The 22,513-nt window shown below is 44.4% G+C and overlaps 1 protein-coding gene across 1 annotated transcript in view; it reads right to left on the minus strand.

The window, feature by feature from the left end:
* TRANK1 (tetratricopeptide repeat and ankyrin repeat containing 1) overlaps positions 1–13,424 on the minus strand; it is a 76,989-nt gene extending 63,565 nt beyond the window's left edge. Inside the window, exon 1 of the mRNA XM_015236275.3 lies at positions 13,226–13,424. Coding sequence (XP_015091761.2) covers positions 13,226–13,248 — 23 coding nt within the window. The 5' untranslated portion in view covers positions 13,249–13,424. The remainder of the gene's footprint in view (positions 1–13,225) is intronic.
* Positions 13,425–22,513: the final 9,089 nt, after the last annotated feature.

Genomic DNA, 22,513 nt, shown 5'->3' on the forward strand with positions numbered 1-22,513 from the left:
AATATGGTAGCTGGTAGGCACATGGCTAGTTTGAAATATGACCAGTACAATTGGAGAATTGAATTTTTTATTTTATTTAATAAAATATTTAATTTGATTTGATAATTTATTTTATTTTATTTTAAAGTTTTATTTTATTTAATTTTAGCTAACTTTAATTTACATAGCCACATGGGACTAGTGGCTCCCATACTGGACACAGTACAGCACAGGAGGGTTTTAAGCTGGGGATCAACAAGAACTGACTGGCTCATACTGGCTGCAAGCAAGAAGGAGAGAAACAGGCCAATGCTTCAAATTTAGGAGGCAGGGCCAGTAAGAGTTGCTGAAGGACTTCATGCTAGTAAAGGGCAGGAAAAATCAACTCTAGAGCATTTGGTCAAACTTTACTTTACAGAAATAGGAACATTGGTTTCTAATACAAATGCATATAATATTGGATTTTCTTTTACACACACACACACACACACACACACATATACACATACAACCTAGCCCCTGACCATGGTAGGAGAGAGGCAGTAGATGTGATACATGAGAAAGACTAGGCCCATCACAGCATGCCTTGAAGATGGGGGGGAGGCAACGGGAACAAGGACCTCAGTCCTACAGCCACAAGGAACTGGATCCTGCCAACAACAGGAATGCAGTTAGAAGAGGATTCTTTGCAGCCCCTCCCTGTAAGAGCCCAGCCAGTCAACACCTTGATTTCAGATTTGTGAAACCTGCTAAGCGAACCCAGACTTCTCACCTACAGATGGTGAGATAATTAATCTGCTGGGTTTTAAGCTACTACGTTTGTGAACATTTGTTACGGTGGTAACAGAAAACTAAGACACATCATATACCAAAATTCGTTCTAAGGCAACGGAAAAAGTGCTAGCGTAAAAAAGACACCATGGCAATAAAAAGGAACCAGCTGCTGGCACCCACCCAATGTAACGCACCTCAAAAACATGTTGAGCAAGAGAAGCCAGACTCAAAAGAGAGTGCAGACTGTGTGATTCCATTTGGCTGAAGCCCTAGAACTGGCAAATCTAAGGAACCAGAAGAGCGTTTGCCTAGGGAGGCAGGGCTACTGGCTGGAAGTGCCGGGCGCGAGTGCACTTTCTGGAGCGTGGAAATGTTCTCTATTTGGATTGGGCTGGTGGCCACACAGATATAGACATTTATTCAAGCTCATTAAACAGTACTCTTAAAATCTGTGCCTTTTATTACATGCAAATATCTCATTTTTTTAAAACATTGAGAAAAAAGAAACCATAAAAGTAGTAAGAGAAAATAGAAGTACAAATCTTAGATCATCTTCAACTGCTCCAGGAGGAAATCTGATAAGATCTAATGAAGTCACATATACACATGGCCTCTGACCCAGCAGTTTCACTTCCAGAAATCAGTTTTGCAGACTGATTGCACACAGAGGAAACAGTAGACGGACAAGGTTGTTTACTGTCAAATTATCTGTAATAATGAAAGACTGAAACCAGCTCTGATGGCCCTCAGTAGAGGGCTGGTTTAATAAAGTCTAGTGCAGCCCCTCCCAACGAAGTATGACACAAGTTTATAAAAAGAAAGAAAAAAAAATGAAGATGCTTTGCATTTACTCATCTGGAATAATCTGCAAAATATATTTGCTAAAAGCAAGTCCAGAATAGTGTGTACATTATGCTCCCTTTGGTGCAAAATTTTTAAAACGCCAAGGGCACGGCAAAGAATCTATATTTACATCTGCTTATATATGCATAAAGAAATTCTCAAAGGATGCACAAGAAATAAAACGATTTACCCTTACTGGTGTGTGGGATAGAGAGGGGAGAAGGGGGACCTAATCCTGCCTTTTCTTTGTAAACTTTTTGCACTTTTTCCTTCTTGAATTATATAAATTCAAAAAGGCTTTAATGTGATAAAAAAAAAAAACTACGTAATCTTCACATTTGAGAAGATCATTCTAATAATACCAAAAGCAGAAACCATATCGTGACAGCCATGAATTCATTACAAATCTAAAACTTCTGGACATCAGAAAGCCCTGAAAATAGTTTAATAACACCCTAAGTTAGCAAGATTATGGGCGGAGAGTCAGTCTCACACTCAGCTGATGGCAAGATTAAGGAGGGGTGCAGCTTCTGTCTACAGAAATGTTAAATGCACAAACTTTCCACCCAGCTGCTGGGAATTTCTTCTCCAGACACATTTCATTCAAGTACTTGAGGATGTTAACTGCCTTATTCTTTGTCAAAGCAAAAATGATACAAATCCAAGAGTCCAACAAGCGGAGATGTTTATAGAAGGAAAGTACTGCTTAGCACAGAACACTACAGTTGTTAAAGATAAAAGGCAGGTCTAGAGGAAGAGGAAGAGATGTCAAAATACGCAATTAAGGTGAAAAAAGCAAGCCAGGGAACAATCTGTAGAGCAACCTGGAGAGTTTAAGGATAGGCTTGTGTATGTGTATATGTTTACTTGATCTCTTGGGAGAATTTCTGGAAGGATACTTAGGAAAGGATACTTAGGTAATCTTTGGGGAGTAGATCTGGAAACAGGGAGGGCGCCCCTGAACTATGAGAATACATTTCTGTTAAGTCACCTAGTTTGTGGTTGTACAATTTTTTACTGCAGCCCCAAGGAAAATAATACAACACTTCTCTGAATACATTCACAAGATTCTATAAATAGAAAGGATTTAATAAAGTGAGTCAGTTGGGCTAAAATTTCCAGAGCCAGGAGCCCAAGGCTCAGATACTCAGGGGCCTGACCACAGTCACACAGGAGTGAGCACCAGGGTTGAAACCGGGCTCACTGCTGCACGGCGCCCTGGTCCACACCACCTGTGGGTGGGCAAGAAAGCAGGAGCCAGACCCAGTCTCACCCCTAGTCCACGAAGTTTCAGATCAGTGATGTGGCAGTCCCTGCAGGTTATTTGAGTGTAATCCCTGCAACATTTAGAGAACCTTTGCTTTGTTTACTCAGCAAAGAGAAAATATTTTGTTAAAAGCGTAGCCCTAAGATTTGACCGACTCACAGAGGTTTCCAGAAATTAGCAGTGAGTTAAAGCAGCTACAGCTAAGAAGATAAGATTCAAGGCCTTGGATGAAGTGTGGGGAGGGGTCAGCGCTGTAACTTCTGAAAATGGCCCCAAATCTTTCACTCCTCTGACTGTTCCTTTAAAAGGGAGGGCCCAGCACCGGCTCCTGGGCCCTAATTAACCTTTTCAGCGGGAGGACAGTCAACATGGTTCACCACGGAGGCCAAGGTGCGCGGAGGCAGCCCTGGGCCTTGAGTGGGCTCTGGGTGCCAGGCCTGCGGGCCAGAGTTCTCTGACAGCCCCCTTCCCCAGGAGTTTCTGGATGGGACTTTGAGAAGAGTTCTTCTGGGGGTGGCCGTTGGGTTAGGAGGCTCCAGAGGGGTGTGGCCTTACTCCCCCAAACACTGAGAAGAAGCCACTGTGGGTGAGAGACTACAACGCCTATTCCCAGAGAGAGCAGAGGCAGAAAGAGGGGCTTCTGGGGCCCCACCATCCCACATTCCCCTGCCTCTGAGGCCCAGCTCATCCCCTGCCCCTTCCCTGGTTACCAAAGAAGCAGCAGCCTTCCAGAACATTCCTCATTTTGCCTAAGCGAATTGTTTTTTCTTTCATTCACTAGAAAGGGAGGAAGCGAGACTGGCTTGCCTATTTCATCCCTCTCCACAACTTCACATGAGACAAGGGTCTTTATCGGGGTGTCCTGCCCCTTCTCACCCCAACATCTCTGGTCACAGTTTTCCTTCCCACAGGGTCTGACAAGGCCTCAGAATCCTTTCCACAACATTCATTCTAGGTGGCCACACACTCATGCCCCAAATGAATCCTATGTGCAGTTCCCAGTTTGCGTAACAAAGACTTGGGCCAAAATCACTGTGTGCACCCAAGCACAAAGGCCCAAAGTGTCCTAACTCAGCCAAAGCAGGTCAGGTGTTCCCCATCTCACCAACAGCTCTGTCTCCCTGAGAGGCACGCAGGCCCCAGAACAGCTGTCCTCAATTGGGTTCACACACACCCTCCTGAGACGTCGTCCTCATCAGCCTGGATGACTACAGCATGGACCTTGTCACGTGCTCTCCTTGCCCCAGACTCAGCTCCAGCTCAGCCTCTTCATCACCATCGGTGAGATGGTCCCCCGATCCATCAGATCATGTACTGTGTCCTAGTTAGAAAAGACTCCAAGATCACGAGGTTTCCCCCACCCTATCTCCTCTCAAGCATGGTTTCCATAAAGTTCCAAAGGACTTTCCAAAGATTCTGGGGTCCTTCTCCCTCCCTATACTCTGAGTCCCAGCAAACCTGTCACCTGCTATGCTCACCCCAGCTGAAGTCACCACTGTGGCTCTCAATGCCTCTATAAGGCCCTGTGTGTAGCTTTTACACCACTTAACAGATCAAATCATTCTTTCAACATACACTTCCCCCATAACCTCTATGCTTCAGGTCCTGTGCTAAGGTCTCAAAAGCTCCATGCTAGACACTTTTTCTGCTTTCCCCAGGAGACTGAACTCTTAAGGAAGAAACTAAGTCTTACTAAGTTTTATTATTTCTGCAACTAAGCACTCAGTGTTGTTGCCTGAATAAATGATTTTCTGGCTCTTCCTTTACTCATCAGAAACAGACAACTAAGTTGGAGAAAAGGGAGAGGAAAACAGGTTTGGGGGGTTTAATTCAAACTAGACAATTTCACCGGTAGTTTGGATTTCTGGTCATCTCCAGGAAAGTCAAGAAATGTCAGCTGTTCCCTTGGAGAAGGACCCAAATTTAATAAAAGCCAACAACACAAAGTACAAACCAGAAACAACCAGATAAGTCCAACTAAAATAAAACTGCCAACGCTGCTGGCTACTTGGGGAAAACAAGAGAAAGATACTTGCAAATACATAAGCAACTGTTGAGAATTCAACAGTGAACAAACAGGGTCATACATCCCCATGTGAAATTAAAGTCCCAGAGATTCAGAAATGGTAAAAGCAAAGAATAATCCTGTAGATCAGTGGTTCCTAGACTTCTGGAACTGACAAATGGTAACATTTACATAGAGAAAAGAAATCGAAGGGAGCCTAAATAAGGTTGCCAACTCCTTAATTTGCCAAGTCAGAACATTTTTTTCGAAGTGTACCATCTACTGTCCTCATAATTTCACAGAAGAAGGAAGGAATATTTTAATTCCAGAAAAAAGTGGAAGAATGTAAACTCAGACTAAAGAAACCCATTCTCAAGGGAAGGATGAGCTGAGAGCTTTCCAGCACATTTTAGTCTTGGACAATGTGCAGACGGTATTGGCCCTGAAAAGCAGAAGTTTCAGGTCCCTAAAACCACACCAGGCCCCTAGAAACTTGCTCAAGAAATATTGCTGAAGGGCAAAGATGGATCAATTTCAACTCCTGGTTCTGAAGTAGAGTCACAATCACTTGATCTCCAAAGAAGAAGGTCAGAAGGAGGCCTCCCTCCCAGTTGGTGACCAGGGGTGGGCACAATTTCTGCTTGGTGTTTGTCACAGATTGGCTTTTTTTTTTTTTTAACATTTTATTTTTTTCGGGGGGTGGGGGGAGTAATTACACTTTTATTTATTTATTTTAATGGACGTACTGGGGATTGAACCCAGGCCTTGCGCATGCCAAGCATGGACTCTATCACTGAGCTATATCGTCCGCTCCTCCAGACTGGCCTTCTTGAATGAGAGTAGTCCCGGGCAGCTGTGTGACAACAGGTAACATTCATTAAGCACCTACTATGTGCCAGGCCCTGTGCTAAGCCCTTCTCAGGCATTTTCTCTTCAAATGTCCCTAACAATGCTGGTGAGGGAAGTATTAATTATGATTCCAATTTGATAGGTCAAGTTTAATCAAAGAGAAGGGACTTCTCCAAGCAAGGCACAAAGCCAAGTCTGATATCAAAATCTGTGTTTACAATACCCTCTCCCCTGCCAGAGATGAGGTGAACAAAGGGTGAGGGGGACTGGGAGAAAGAAGCCTTTCAAATTAAAATCAAACCCTTGCAAAATCGAACTCAAAGAAAACTGGAAAAAATTGGCATTTTACACTCTGCCTCAAGACAATGGAGGAGATTATGCACCGGCCAGCACAGGCTGCTCGTAAATCTTGACTCAGTATCTGTGCTAAATGCAGGCTGCCCAACTACGGCCACGGTCCTTTAGGCTTCCCACTCTCCCTCAGAGCACCTGGGAGCTATAGATGGTTGGGAGTAGCCCCAAGAAGGAGCAAGGCCTTCCAGGGATAGCCCTTGAACAAAGATGCTTTCTCATTTAAAGGAGAACTACAGGTGCACAATAGCATCCCACATACCCTCTCCCCCAGATCCCTCCCCAAACCCCCTGTAATATTTTAGATGCACTTTAAGGGCCTCCATTCCACCTCCCACCCCTAAGACCAAAGCAACCTGCTTCCCCTTCTGTCTGAAAGGCAAGACAAATCCAGCAGAGAGGCTAAAACCCCATTCCCTGTGGCACGGGGAGGTCCAGAGGTGCCAAGGAGCTCCCCATAAATAAGAGTCTCTCCAAAACAGGGGTTCCTGAAGGGCACCCCCATGAAAGGAAGTCCCTTAGCCATGCTGGGGGGAACCTGAAGTCTAGCTCTAGTTCTAACACCAGCTGACAGATTCCTTAAACACAGGGCTTTGCACTTGCCCTTGAAAAAAGTATGAACTTGGGGGAAGAGCTCATTGGTAGAGTGCGCCTTAGTGTGCACGAGGTCCTGGGTTCAATCCCCAGTATCTCCATTAAGTAGATAAACAAACAAACAAACAAATAAATAAATAGTAATTACCCTGCAAAAAAATTTTTTTAATTAAAAAAAGAAAGAATAAAAGAAAAAAGTATGGACTTTGGCCAGGCTGCAAAGATGTATTCATTCACACTCCTAACTGTCTAAATAAAACACAAAGCTGTTCACACACACACCCTTCAGTTTCCCTTTCCAGCCTTCTCCAATGCTATGTCCCCCATGTTGTAACCACAGGATCCCAAATTCATCTGGTTCCCTCCCTCTCATATGCTTCTGCACAGTGTGTGCAGGCACCAGCACCAGGAGGCAGTCAGGAATGTATTCTCTTCACAGAAAAGAAAGTCCAGAAACCTGGGATCCAGTCCTATTTGACCTCTTCCAGGCCTGGTGCCAGGTAGCCAATGCCTATAAACCTAGGCTTCAGTGTCCTTAGTGAAAAACAGTATCACCTTCACGACTGGACTCTCTCTCTCCTAGGCCAGTCGGTAAATACTGAGCACCTCCTGTGTGTGGGGTGCTCTACCGGGTGCTGGGACATGTGAACGGGTGAGCCTGACCCAAAACTCTGCTGCCTTCATGAAGCTTACATTCTGGTGCAGAGAGACCTGTAAAATAGGAATTGCTTGTAATATTCCTTTAAGAATTAAACAAGGTAACAGGTGACTGGATAAAGAAGATGTGGTATATTTATACAATGGAATACTATTCAGCCATAAAAACCAACAACATAACGTCATTTGCAGCAACATGGATGCTCCTGGAGAATGTCATTCTAAGCGAAATAAGCCAGAAAGAGAAAGAAAAATACCATATGAGATCACTCATATGTGGAATCTAAAAAACAAACAACCAAACAAACAAAAACAAAGCATAAATACAGGACAGAAATAGACTCATGGACAGAGAATACAGACTTGTGGTTGCCAGGGGGGTGGAGGGTGGGAAGGGATAGACTGGGATTTCAAAATTGTAGAATAGATAAACAAGATTATACTGTATAGCACAGGGAAATTTACACAAAATGTTATGGTAACTAACAGAAAAAAATGTGACAATGAGTGTGTATATGTCCATGTATGACTGAAAAATTGTGCTGAACACTGGAATTTGACACAACACTGTAAAATGATTATAAATCAATAAAAAATCTTAAAAAAAAAGAATTAAACAAGGTAATATATGAAACACATCTAACATACAGCCTGACATAGAGTCCACTATTACCAGTATTATTACTATTATTATTATTATATTGGTATTTGGCATATAAGTTCTTCTGCTCACCATTATTTTTTTCCTTTTTTTTTAAATGTATTGAGATTGAGATAGAATTGATACATAACCTTTTGTAAGTTTAAGGTGTACAATGGGTTGATTGTACATTAGTATATTTCGTGATGGTTACCACCATAGCATTAGCTAATATCTCTATTATGACAACCAAGTGTAATTTCTCTTTTTGTGGTGAGAACAATTAAGATCTAGTCTATTGGCATCTCTGAGATTAATAATACAGTATTGTTGACTAGGATCGCTATGCTGTGTATTAGATCTCCAGAAGTTAGATCTCCAGTACTTATTTATCTAATAGTTGTAAGTTTCTACCTTTTTAAAAAAAAATTTTATGTTTGGGGGAGATGATTAGGTTTACTTATTTATTTATTTTTAATAACGGTACTGGGGATTGAATCCAGGACCTCGTGGATGCTAAGCACGCATTCTACCACTGAGCTATACCCTCTCCCTCTGAGAGACTATACCCTTAAATGATATCAGTCACCTCACTGATCGTCAGGGTTGGTTCACCTGATTCAGAGGACCAGACAGGAGCCTCGCGCATGCCCAGTGGGAGAGGACGCCCTTCTCCCATAGAGGACTACTCTTCAGTCAAGGGTGTGCAAGCAGCTGGGCTCCCCCCGTCAGAACCTCCAAACATGTTCTCAAGGTCTTATTACTTCTAGTTTGTAAATGAGGAAATGGTGCTCGCCATTATTCTTAATACGAAGCTACCCCTTTTACCTGGAATGCCCCCCTCTCCCTCCTGGCACCCCTCAGTCCGCCTGCTGGAAAGTCCTGCCGTCTGTGTAGGCACCGCTCAAGACAGACCTCCCAGACTTCCTCCGAGGGAGGATTCAGGAGCTGGAAGCCTCCCGGAGTGTCCATCTACAACTGCAATCTACCTTTCTCACAGGGCTGCCTGGCACTATGTTCTACCACTGTCAGCAGCGCGTACATCTCACGTGTGTACATTCTCCGCCAGCCAGTACAGGGCCCTCAGACATACAAGGAGCGGAACTGCACTGAAAAACGAAGACGCAGAAGAGGTAAGATCAGGCAAGACACTGAGGGGAGAAGAAAGGGCATATTGGAGAGAAAGTCTGAGGCCAGATTATGGGGACACTTAGTTCCTGGCCGATAAATTCAGACTCCAGACTTGAGTGAGCCCTGGAAATCACCCATTTTTGAGCCTCCAGGTAGGGTGGACCCTGAAGGGTGGAGGATGAGCTGGCCCCAGGGTGACCAAAGGAGAGAGCCCCGGAGGCCACAGCTGGACACGAAACTCATCCTAGTTCAAGGCTATGATCTGAGTATTCTTCACAGTGAAACAGACTGCTCAGTATATCCCTGCAATTCTCTGTATTTTCTGTGTTGTGCAGTTTTCCCCCAAATGGCCTGGTTTCCTCTGAATATGCCACCCCATAATATACCACCTTAGCATATTGATTATTTTGAGTTGAAAGTACTTGAGAAACAGCCAGTGCAAGAAGGACACTCTGACCCTCCCCCCTCCCTTTGAAAGTAGGAGATAAATCTCCCATGTGAAGTCACCCTCCCAGTACCAGGAGGGTAGAAGACATCCTTATCACTCGTCGCAGGGTATTCAGGGCCGAGAGGGCTATATAAACAACCCTTGTTACTTTTTCACCAATTTATTACCCCAAGCCCAAACCCTTTGTCTTGTCAAGTCTTCACAAATTTATTGTTCCTTTGCCTAAAAGGTATAAAAGCTTCTTCCTGTTCTGGTCACTTCTTTGAGTCTCATATTTTTACAGGGCTCCCATAGGCTTGAAATTACATTTCTTTTTCTCCTGTTAATCCGTCTTATGTCAATTTAATTATCAGAACCAGCCAAAGAACCTAAAAGGGAAGAAGGGAAATTTTTTCTGCCCCTATACGGCCAAAAGGTCATCACCGTTTTCTAGGGTTCTTTCCAAATGCTTCCTCCATTGCTGGGAGGACTCAGTGCACAAAAAACAAAAACATCTCAATCTAGACATCATCATCAAATACAGACAGAGCTAAACCCAGACTTGTCTTGGCTCCAACAGACACACAGAAGGCCCACCCTCCCACCAGGCTCACAGGAGCTCAGACAAACATGCCGTGGGGGCTGCAGGTGCACACTGATATTCACCACCCAAGCGAAAGATGGGGTCGATTCAGGTAAGCTAGGTCAGGGTGTCACAGGTAAAGCTTGTTCACCCTTCCAGATTCTCTACAAAATCAAGGAAACAAGGCAACACTGACTCAGGAAATTTGAGACAAAGAAAAATGTCTGGTCAGGTAGAATGGACAACCTCACTAATCAAAGGACAAACACTGCTCTTGGTTTGGGCACTGTGACATTTTGGCTGTCAAGAGATGTGTGTTTACTAGGTTCAGTAACAGTTTCTCTAAGTTTAAACCCGAACGTTCTAGCCACCCCACCTCTGCCCCCATCACCGATCTCAGCTGTAATGTCTTGTCTTCTTTGTGAAAGAGACTGTCCATTTCCCCCAAATTCTTCTTTCTTGCAAAGGTTTCTCATAAAGATTTCTCGGCCTTAAGAACCTCAGGCTGTACCCCAAGGAAACTTGTTAGAAAAGGCATGAGCCACGGTCAGCTGTGTCACTGACTGGAAACCCGCAGGCAGGGCAGCGACCTATGGGCTCTACTTCCCTATCTGGAAAGGCAGAGGAGAGCTTGCTCCTCGAGGTCAATAAAAGCAATGCCACTTTCGTGATGATGACCAGAGGCCCACACCGCAGCCCCACTTCAGTTCTTTAAAACAGCCTCAGGGTCACTCACCCCCACCCAAATATGGAGCCTGCAGGCTCCACTTTGGTGGCCAAACATCTTCATACCAAGAAGCAAAAATGAGGGGGAGGGTATAGCTCAGTGGTAGAGTGCCTGCTTAGCATGTGTGAGGTCCTGGGTTCAATTCCCAGTATCTCCACTAAAAAAAAGTGCATAAATAAAAAATAAATAAAGGTTATTGGCATATAACCTGATTAATTTAAAAAAAAAAACCAAAATAACAAGAGCGTACACAGCATAGCAGTGGGCCCTTGGTAGCAAGCACAGGAAAACAAAACTAATCAGCAAAAAGAAGTTAAAGAATTCCACAAAGGCGCAGTCTCTTTTGAGAGCCTGGGAGAGTGGTGTCTAACCCCAGATCCATCACTAATTAGCTGTGACGACTGACAAGTGATGGGCTTCAAGCCCATCTATAGAATGTTCACAGCCCTGTTCCTGACCCTGCAGCTTTGAAATTCTGTGCAGACTTCAAAAATCCCCTTTTGAATTTATGAATCCAGAGTTTGTGGCCGCCTCTCAGCACTCTCCTTCCTTCTTCCTCGAAAACAAAAAAAAAAAAAGCGTAATGGCAAGAAGCCATTATTCCTTAGCACTCACAGAGGCCCCACCCTGCTCACAGCAGGGCAGACAGCCAACTTGGTGCGGCCAGACAGATGGAACCGGAGTAACCAGAAGTATCCCTCAGCCTGTCTCTGCAGCCACAACCTAGAGTACTCCCGTTACTCAAGGAAGCATTTCCTTACTCAAGTTTGAATCTCAGCTTCCCTTAGGTCTCCTACACAAGCTCCACCCTTCCAAAGTTAGTTCCTCAGGGAAATGCTGATGCTCTCCCCAGCCTCTCTTGGGGTGTCCCCAAAGAGAGCTTGCCAGCTGCCACCTAAAACTGGATAGTCAATCATTAAATCACATTTACGGATTATGACTAGCTTTTTTAAAAAGCAGAAAATAGAGCAGAGTAGACAATGGCATTGTGCCTCACTCTGTAGAGGGAATAAATATCCTGTGACCTCTCTCTTCTTGCAGTTTTGTCCTTATATATTTATGTGGCTGGGTATATATATATGTCTCTATGGTGGGTCTTGGTCAAGAAAAGACTGAGAAACTCACAGGCCTGAAGCAGTGGGATCTGACTCCTGGGACGAATGCCACACACACCCATCCCACCTTCATTCCCTACAGGGACGCAAGGGCCAGCACAGGGTACTTAGAGCTCAAGCATCCATCCTGCAATTCTACAAAACAGAGACGACTGCACAACAGTTGAAGCGAACTTCTGACTCTCCTACAAGGTAGCACTTCCTATAAAGCACAAAACAGGATGCTCAACAAAAGACCAAGACATCCGGGTAACAGCCTTGCCTCTGAAAGGTGCCTGGCACCCGGGAGACTCAGCACCAGGCGGTGGGGAAGAACCTGGGTGCTGGGAACGCAAGCCCTCGGCTTCCCGTTTTCTTCCTGTGGAAGGACTGATTGGGCCAACAGCAACGGGCTAGGGACTACAGACCTCGGAGCCCCCTTTCTTATAATTTTTTTTTTTCAAATTGCGCATCTCCCGAAATCTTTCTCTAGCAAGCACCAAAGGTTGCAGCCTTCCAGAAATGCCCCTAGCTGGGAGCTGAGCTTGCCAGCGCTGCTGATAGGTACTGTTTCAGCCGGGTTGCAAATGCGCCGGGCTTCCAGTGGGCGCACGGCGAGGGGGCGAAGTGCGCCTCCCAGGCTCCGGGCTCCGGGCTCCGAGCCCGCGTTTGCAAATGCTCGGAAGCAGAAGCCTGGGTTTCTGGGAACTCCTCTTACGAGCCTCGGGGCCCTGCTGCTGCCCCGCCCGAGGCTCGTTTAGCCGAGGACAGCGGGCCATACAGCCTCTTTCGGGCAAGCCCAGCTCGCGATTGGGCGGGCTGGGGCAGAGGCCTGCCGGGGGCTGGACTCGCCAACCTCCTCCCCGGGAAGCGGCCGGCACTCTCCAAGTTCCCCGCAAATCGCGTCCGGCGCCCGGGTGCCTGCTGGCCCGGTGCACACCCCGGGGTCGCCTCCGCTGGTCTTTTCATCGCAACATGCTAGCGGCCCCGGGGTCCCCCGGAGGAGGTGGGAGGCAGGCTCGGGAGCCGCGGGTTCGGCCCGGGGTGGGGATGAGGCAGGCCGAGCGCCGCCGCAGTACTGTCGCAGCGCTTGCCCCGTCCCCCGGCGCTGGAAAGGCCGGAGCTGCCCCCTGCGTCCGACCCTGCGCGACAGGCCCGGGTCTGCACCTGAATGAGAGCGGCAGCTCCCGCCCGGCCGCCGCCTCAGGGGTCGCCAGCCGCGGCGCGCGGCGCCTCCCGCCGAGAAGAGGCGCGGGGCCCGGAAGGCCAAAGGCGCCCCTCGGGCTTTCCTCGTCGCTACGCACCTAGTTACCCGCGCGTCCCACATGGCCGGGGCCGCCGCCGCCGCCTCAGGAGCCGCTTCCCGGGGGCCGGGCGCGGCGGGCGGGGTCCCCTGCTCTCGGTGGCTCGGCCCCCGGGCCGCGACGAGCGGGGCGAGGGCGCGGGGACCCCGGCGCCCGGCTGTGTGCAGCCGCGGACCTACTCCTAGTTTCCACGTAGTTGCGAGGGCCCGAAAACTGTCACGTGCACGTCGCCGCTGAGTGGGAGGGGGTGTTTGTCACCGTGTGTTCAAAAGAGGCGTTTCGATGTCTCCCATCTTGCAGGCTAGCTCTCTAATGGGATGGCTCTCGGCCGCCTTTGGAAGCCGAGTGCTTCGAGCGGGTCACCATGAGGGACCAGGCGCGCGCGAGCCCGCGCGCGCACACAACCCCCCTCCGCCACGGGTCACGATGACTTCCTACACACACACACACAGAGTGACTTCTTACACACACACACACCTCCGCCACGTTTCGGTCACGGTGACTTCTTTCGCTGGCTGGTCGCCGCGATCGATTGTTGGGGAAGCTGAGGAAATAGCAGACAGCCTTGGTCCGCCTCTGCTCCTGGCCTCCGGTTCCCGCCAACAAAGAAACTAGGGGTCAGCGCACACCGTGCCTCTCAGCCCCCACATCCTTTTCGCCTTCGTCTAGTCTTCCCTTGGCTCTCGAGTACTTACTGTGGGCTCGGCCCTCCATTCTTGGGGTGCTGGAGATTCGGGTCGGGAAAGGCCGGTGAGGCCCCCGACTTCTTGACCTTCACAGGCTTGTTCATGGCGCGGACGGAGGCGTGAGCCTCTCACCACAGCGGGAAAAGCAAAGGACCTCCTGAAAGACGGTGGTGAGTGGTTCCGGTCAGGAAGACCTTCACCCACCGTTCGGCCTTGGTCCTCAACTTCTCTGGGACAGGGGTGACTTTCCTTCACGTCAGGGATTCGGTCCAACCAGACAGCGGAGCCCGCAGCCCTCTCTTGGGGCCCGGCTTTGGCCTACACTGCCTCCTGGTGGTTCTCGCATCCATCTGGGGCACCACCACACCAGATCCCTGGGTGGAGAGGACGCCACAGAGCCTGGGCAAGAGAAACAGTCGAGTTTCCGAGGAGGCAGGGAGGATAAGGTGACGACACATTGACACACCTAATGCACACAGCCGCGTATTTTCTGCTGCTGATTCCGAGCCGAGAACTAGACTATCAGTCCAGTCAGTGTTCTCCATGCTTCTGGAATCTCACCTCTTCCCATTTCTTCTGTGCATTAATCCTACCCAAATACCACATTGCGTCACCTCCAGTTCAAAAGCCTTCAGTGGCACCTCTGTTGTCCTTTAATAACTGGGCATTTGAAACTTTTCAGTTTTCCCCTTCCTGTTTCAGCTTCCTCATGCAAACATTCTCCACAGTGGTTCCCAAACTGGAATGCAGGGCCTTTCAAAAATACTGATATTTGGTTCCTACTCCTACTTAGCCTGATTTAATTGGTCTGGGGTATGACATGGCTGTTAGGATTTTTACAGATCCTCCAAGTGATGATAACATGAAGCAAAGTTTGGGAAACACCCTTATTCTCCAAATCCTTAGAGCTGCTTGCCATTTCCTAGACATCATTGGTCCTTTCCCTTAAAAAAAAAAAAAAACCAAAACTTGACATATCTTTTCTCCAATGCTTTTAGCAACATTTCCCACCTATACTTAGGAAAGACCCACACCCTGTGTTCCAGCATGCTCTTGATTTTGGCCAACTGCAAGGAATCTCTTTCCAGACGACCTAGACACATTTTTACATCAAGGAGGACAAGCCAAGTGCAGATGGTTCAAAAGGTATCTCTAAACTTTGATACACTGACCAGTTTTCATAAGAACTTCAGAATCTTTTTGTCATGTTTCCTCCTCTGTGTCTTTCATCATAGTCTTCAAAACAGTCAGATCAACTTGAAACAGTCCTTACAGTCCTTAAAACAGTCAAGTCGTTCTTTTTAAAGATTGTTTCTTCTCTTTCTATTTTTATATTTTTATCAAAATTATTCCCTCTCACTGTTAAAAGAGCAGTCCCCCCTCCCACCCGATCTGTCCCCACAGGCAGCCACTTTTTCCTCTGTTAGCTGATCATTTCGATGGCTATGTTTGTGTCTCTAAATGACACTCTACTCTTGTTGGGGTTTTTTTTCCCCCGGTTTTATGCATCATCAGGTTTTTGTTTTTTTTTTTAAGATGTGCTTGTCTGAAAACCTTCACCCTCACTTATAGTTTGGCTGGGTATAAAATTCTAGGTTGGAAATAATTTTTCTTCAGGATTTTAAAGCTATTACTCCAATCACCACTGGCTTCCACTACTGCTGTTGAGAATTCTGAAAACATTCAGTTACCCATCTTATGTGACCTCTTTCTTTTTTTTTTTAATTTTAAGAAGCCTGAAAAATCTTCTTTTTCTCCCCAGTGTTTTGAAATTGCACAATGATACTCTTTGATGTGGGTCCATTCATCCATTCCAGTGTGTACTGAGTGGGTTCTTTAAGTCCTGAAACTCAAGCTCTTTGGTTATTTAAATTATTTAAAAAAAATTTTTAAGTTCTTCTCCTCCATTTTCCCTATTCTCTCTTTTTGGAAATCCTGTTATTCAAATATGGGACTTCCAGGTTGGGTGTCTCTGATTTTCCCTGAATTTCAAGTCACTTCTCTCCTTTTTTCTATCTTTCTGAGGTTTTAGTTTTTGGGTGTTTCCTCTAATTTCTGAAAGAGTTCTTCAACTTCTGATCCTTCTTAATGAGGTTTTTGGTTTTTTTTTTAAATTTCTGATACCATACTTTGATATTTACAAGAGCTCTTTCTTACTCTGTAGGCTCTTCTTTGTAGGTGTACCCCATTCTCTTTTCCATGGTTCCATACCTTTTCTAATTTCCCTGCAAGTATTAATAGTAGTTTTTGTTTTCTATATATTGGCTCTGTTCTCTGGGTTTCTTTTTCTGTTTATATTTTTTGTTTTGTTCTCCTTGTGACGGATTTTCCTCAGATGGTTATCTGCTCAGGATTAAGACTGAGGGAACCAGATGTGCATTAATAGAGAATGACTGATTAAACCACGGTCACCTACACCACAGAGAACTGAGTCATAAGGCAGATCACTGTGTAAAACTGTGGGCTAAAGGGCAGGAAATACTGTTATGTGGAGAACAGTGTTTATAGCCTGCTACCTTTAGTGTACTAAGGAGAGGTGGATATTTTTATGCATTTCTTTATATTTTTGGACAGGAACAATGGAAGAAAACCCAAAAACTAAGACAAATGGTTACTTCTAAGAAGGAATAAGGGCAAGGGGAAAGATAGGGAAGCTAGGGTTCTTTAAATATAACTTGTTTTAGGGTTTTGACTTTGAAACTATGAGAACCTTTAATATAATTGAAAAGTTAAGTCTAATTTCTGAAGAGTAGCTCCTAAAATGGTAACCATGCTGAAATAGACTTAACTATATGTCAAGCGGATTGTGTAACCAAATAAAAATTATTTCAAGTGACTTTAAATCATAGTTTTGTTTACTAAAGGGATATGCCCTAAGGGAAAAGGGAACAGAGAAATCTTGAATTTAACAGTCTTATGGTTACTAAGTTACAACATACTAATATTGGTATGTTTTACAAACTTTGTTAAGAACATTTACTGGGAAATATTACTTGGCAATATTTTTATTACTCAGTAATGTGTATAAATTAGAATAAGCAAATAACAATTAGAATAAATTCATTCAGAATCAAGATTTTCAGTGTAAGAGAAAAGAAATACAAATATAAAGTCAAAGAAGTTAGGGAAAAGTCTATAATCTGAAAACTGAATTTTTTAAAATGGAGGTACTGAGGTTTGAACCAGGACCTTGTGTATGCTAAGCATGCAGTCTACCACTGAGCTAACCATCCCACACCGAAAACTGAATTAGAAATATCAGTATGAACTTGAAGTTTATTGTCTACTTCTGAACATTCTATTCATTCTTGATGTGATGGAGTATTGCTGGGTTTAATAATAGCATGGATCCCTGGCACCCAGTATGTAATCTCTAAACACCTCTCCTTTCTATAAGGAACCAGGACTCTTTAAGAAAATTTTCAATCCCCAGTTTAAAAAGAAATCATTAATTCCATGTTGGGGGCAGAAATGTGCAAGTTGACCCTGGGATAGCTTGTTGTTCTAGAAAGCAAAGAAGCTACCAAAGAGTAATGGGGTTGTGTCAAGGCAACCTAAAGGGACTTCCACTGTTCAAACACGGGAAATTTAAGCATTAAAAAAAATCATTTTTCTAATTCTATCATTCTTTCTTTTTATTTGCTGGAATTCTTCAGTAAAGAACTTTCCATCTACGGTCATTTGGTTGCTCTGAAAAACAGTTCAGATAGAAAAAGCAGGATGCTTATTTCCATTCCCTTTTATTTACCAGTTTTCAAAATAATGAGTTGGAACCCTAGCAACCAACAAAATGTCTAAATGAGCTCATGAATTGTTTTTAATACTCAGTGTCCTTTAATCACTACAATTACTTTTCTTCGTAATGTTCTACTTTCCCCTATGTGAACAGTGGGAGCCAACCATAGATGTGATCATCAGTGGTCAGTGGTGATCCACTAGGAGGAAGGATGGATCTGGCTATTTTGTTTTTGTCCCATTTATCTATCCTAACATCACTAAATGTGCCTCCTGACATGATGCAAAAGGAAAGACACAGCAGCTTGAATGAAGGAACTCTTATCCCCAAAATTGAATCTAAATTGAATCTGAACCTAAGTTAGCCTGTAAACTAGAGATTCTTAAACAAGAATCCATGGATAGAACTCAGGAAGTCAGTGAACAAGAACATAATTATCATCTTAATTTTCACTAAACTTAAATTTAGCATCGTCTTCAATTATGAATGTAGGCAATTGCAAATAAAACATAAAACTACAATAAAAGCAGCACCTAAACCTTCATTAACAGTGAAATCATGAATTCTTTCATATCCCATTACTGTTGCTGTGGATACCTCCAAATATTGTTTTTGCTGATACTTACTTCACAATTATGATCATTATTAGACCTGCTGCTAGGTCTTGTTATTTAATGTGTTAATTAAAAGGATATATTATTATATCACTAATTGTTAAAAATATTGAGTATTCTCATTTAATATAAATAGTTTTCTTTATAATTCTATGCACTTTATTTTATGCACTTAAAAAATATCCTCAGAAGGGGGGAGGGTATAGCTCAAGCGGTAGAGTGCATGCTTAGCATGCACGAGGTCCTGGGTTCAATCCCAGTACCTCCTCCAAATATAAATAAATAAATATACCTAATTACCTTCCCCTCATCAAACAAACAAACAAGCAAACAAACAATATCCTGAGAAGGAGTCTATGGACATTGTCAATTGCCACAGGGGTCCATGGCACACAAAAGGTTAAGAATTCCCACTCTGGGTCTAACTATGCGCGGAGGACAGAGAAATACAGGTTAAAAGGACATACTGAGGATGCAATCAGACAAACCCAGTGTGCAATTGACTTGACCTCTAAACCTAAAACCTACAGGGCTACTGACTTGATCTTTAAACCAAAAACCAGAAAGTGGCGATAAAGAAATTAGGAGTGGGTAAGGAAAGGGTAATAATTATAATGAACCAGTAGAGATTTAAGGAACATACTAAGTAAAGTAAGCCAGAAAGAGAAAGAAAAGTACCATATGAGATTGCTCATATATGGGGAAAAAAAGAACATAAATGCAAAACAGAAAGAGACTCATACTCATAGACATAGAATACAAACTTGTGGTTGCCAGGGGGGAGGGGGGTGGGAAGGGACAGACTGGAAGTTCAAAATTTGTAGATACTGACAGGCATATGTAGAATAGATAAACAAGATTATACTACAGCACAGGGAAATACATACAAGGTCTTGTAGTAGCCCACAGCGAAAGAGAATGCAACAATGAATATATGTATGTTCATGTATAATTGAAAAATTGTGCTCTACACTGGAAACTGACACAACATTGTAAACTGACTATCACTCAATAAAAAAAAATGTTTAAAAAAAAAAAGCCAGTTGGAAATTCAGAACATGGGAGTGAGATTAACTTGCAGGCAGTCAGTGAATCACTGGGATGAGAAATCTCTGATGTCAGGGTCTCTGGGTCTTCCCTCTGGGCCTGGTCAGATTAGACAATCTCCCTTCTGGAGTGTGAAAGCCTGGCGGCCTGCGTTACGGGCACCAGGAGACGTAGGGGAGTTAGGGACCTCAGCACCCACTATGCACGTGTTGACTGCTTGAAATATGGTACCTTTCTGCTCAGTTGTGTCTGATGCCCACCATTCCTGACACCTACTCTTTTACCTCCTCCAGGGAACAGAGTCCCTTTTGCCAGGTAAGGAAGAGACAGCAAGCAGGCAGCTATGCTGAGTTGGGGTGGGATCCAGGGGTCCTGCACTTCTTGGACTTTTAACTAAGCTTCCCTATTTTTAGGTCCTTTCTTTACTCTCTCTTGCAGAAATATCTGGTTATATCAATAGTTCCTGAGACTTTCGGTGACTGTGCTGTGTAAAATGAGCTGGCCCTTCGCTCTCCCTTCTACCGGCTTATCATGTTTTCTCTTATGTCCATTATTATTTCCCCCTCTTCTAACACTTTTCCAGCACCCAGGCTTTTGTTGCTATTTTACTCGCTCCAGTTCTTCCTCTCTACATGCCTTTAAGCAGCAAGAGAAAAAAAAAATTCTCCCATATGAGGGAGCCCTCAACAGGCTACCAGCAGATTTCTCAGCAGAAACCTTGCAGGCCAGGGGAGAGTGGGATGATGTATTAAAAGTGCTGAAAGAGAAAAACCAAACCCATAGAAACAGAGAATAGAATGGTGGTTACCAGGGGCTGGGAATAGGGGAACTGGGGAGAAGCTGGTCAAAGGATATAAGCCTTCAGTTAGAAGAAGAAGAAGTTCTGGAGATACAGTGTACAGCATGGTGGCTGTAGCTAACAATACTGTATGGAACACTTGACATTTGCTAAGAGAATGGGTCTTAAACATTTTCACCACACACACACACACACACAAAGGTAGCTACATAAGGTGATGGATGTGTTAACTGTGGTAATCATTTCACACAGTATACATGTATCAAATCAGCATGTTGTACACTTTAAATACATACAATCTTATTTGTCAATTGCATCTCAATAGAACTGGAAGGAAAAAAAAGAATATTAATTTGAAAGAGCAGGAAAGTCACCTGGCAAGAGCATGCATGATTCTCTCTCCTCTGAGTCTGTGGCCTGTCCCTTACTGTAGTGTTTTCAGGGCCAGAGCCTTGCCTCATATATCTTTCTGCTTTTCATATATGGTTGTTTGCAACCACATACAAGCTCTTCTCCTTTAAAAGTGTCCAAGAACTCATTTCAATGACCTTGAATAACTGAAACCTGATAGACAGTCTAGGGAACGGGCAGATGGCAGGCCAGAGTCATCACTGTCAAACACATCATGAAAACAAATGACTATTGAGTCACTAGTGGCCACTGTATCAAGTGAAGATTACAGATCCAACCCAGATAGCTAACCACATAAGAAAGACAAATATTTAGATAAATTATCAGGGACATAGAATATATAAATAAATGTCAGCTGATTTTTTTAAGGCAAAACCCAAGGAGAGGAGGAAGTACAATTTATTTTCAGTCAACATTTATGTAGCACTATTTTTTAAGTCTTTATGATAATGTAAGTTCTCAAGAGAATCCCCTAAAAAGAATATTAATTATCTCCACTTTACAAAAAGGAAAACTAAAGAAATGAAAGGTTAAGCAGTTTGTTGTACAACCAGCTGGTCAAAGGGCTGAGAGTAGAAAAGACAGATGAGCTCAGAATGGACTTGGCTGTGCTTCTTGGACCGTGAGCTCAGTCCGTCCTGGATTCTGGTCTGAGGCATGATGTCCCTGGAGACTACTGAGGGCATTACCCATTTGTTATGCATTGCACATGCCTAGAGACAGAAAGGTCTACATGACAGGAAAAACTACAATAGGAAAAATCCAGGCAAATTCTGTTTTTCATTTCAGTTTCAGTATAGCCGATCCTTAGCATTCTGAGAGTGTCAACTAAGTTTCATATATGGCACTAATCTATCTCGGTAACACATAAGGAGAAGCAGTATGGACTATGTACGGTCCAACCTCAAGACACAGATACCTACAACCACAATGAGAACTGCACCTTCACAGTAATGGATACCCAAATTGTAAATAAACCAATGAACACGCTCATTTAAATCCATGCAGCTACAACACACACACACACACAAACACACAGAATATACTCTGTCTTGGTTTCCCCACTTTGAGCACAGCTGTTCACATCTGAACCTATTGACACACCATCCAACCCCCTGCCCACAGAAAGAGCTGCCCCTCTCAGCCTCTGAGGCAGTCCTGCAGAGGCAGATATACAATCGGTAGGCTTTATTCTCACAGTCCTGACCACTGACTACATTCACCTGGAAGGGCCAACCAGTGATTTGAACTGGAGGTTAGAGTGGACAGCCAGGGCAACTGGTAATGGAAGCAAAAGGTGGAAAATATTGCAAGAGAACAGCCAGTCCAAGTCATCAGGTAGAAACAGAGATGCACAGAGTGAAGGCAGTTGGTTGGGAAAGCCGTGGGAGTGATGGAGACAGAAAGAGAGAGACAGGGGTGCCATAATATTAGATCACCAGTAAATTCTCGTCAGCGAAGGTCAATGAGAACCAAGTTATCCTGAGGAAGCATCCACCCTATTCCTGCAGGAGTCCTGGCTGAAAGGTAGTTTCTGCAAACCTGTGAGTCTTACCTCCCTTGTCACTGCCTGTGACCTGATGATAGACCTAGTAGTGGGCTGAATCATGGACCTCCCCAAAGAATATATTGAAGTGCTGACCCCCAGTGCCTCAGAATGTGACTTCACATTCTGGGGTTGTTGCAGATGAAGTTGGGTTGTTGTAGATGTAATTTGTTAGGGTGAGATCATACTGAGGGAGGTGGGTCCCTAATCCAATGGTGTCTTTATAAGAAGATGGCCATTTGAAGACACAGAGACACAGGGAGAGGAAGGCAGAGATTAGAGTGAGGTATTTCAAGCCAAGGATTGCCAGCTGTCACCAGAAGCTGGGAGGAAGAAATGAAACAAATTTTCCCCCAGATCCTGCATGAGGAACTAACTCTGCTGACACATTGATTTTGTGGGACATCCACTCTCCAGAATGACAGAGAATACGTTTGTTGTTTTAAGCC

This window comes from Vicugna pacos, chromosome 17 (assembly GCF_048564905.1).
Source record: "Vicugna pacos chromosome 17, VicPac4, whole genome shotgun sequence".
In the NCBI taxonomy this organism is placed as follows: Eukaryota; Metazoa; Chordata; class Mammalia; order Artiodactyla; family Camelidae; genus Vicugna; species Vicugna pacos.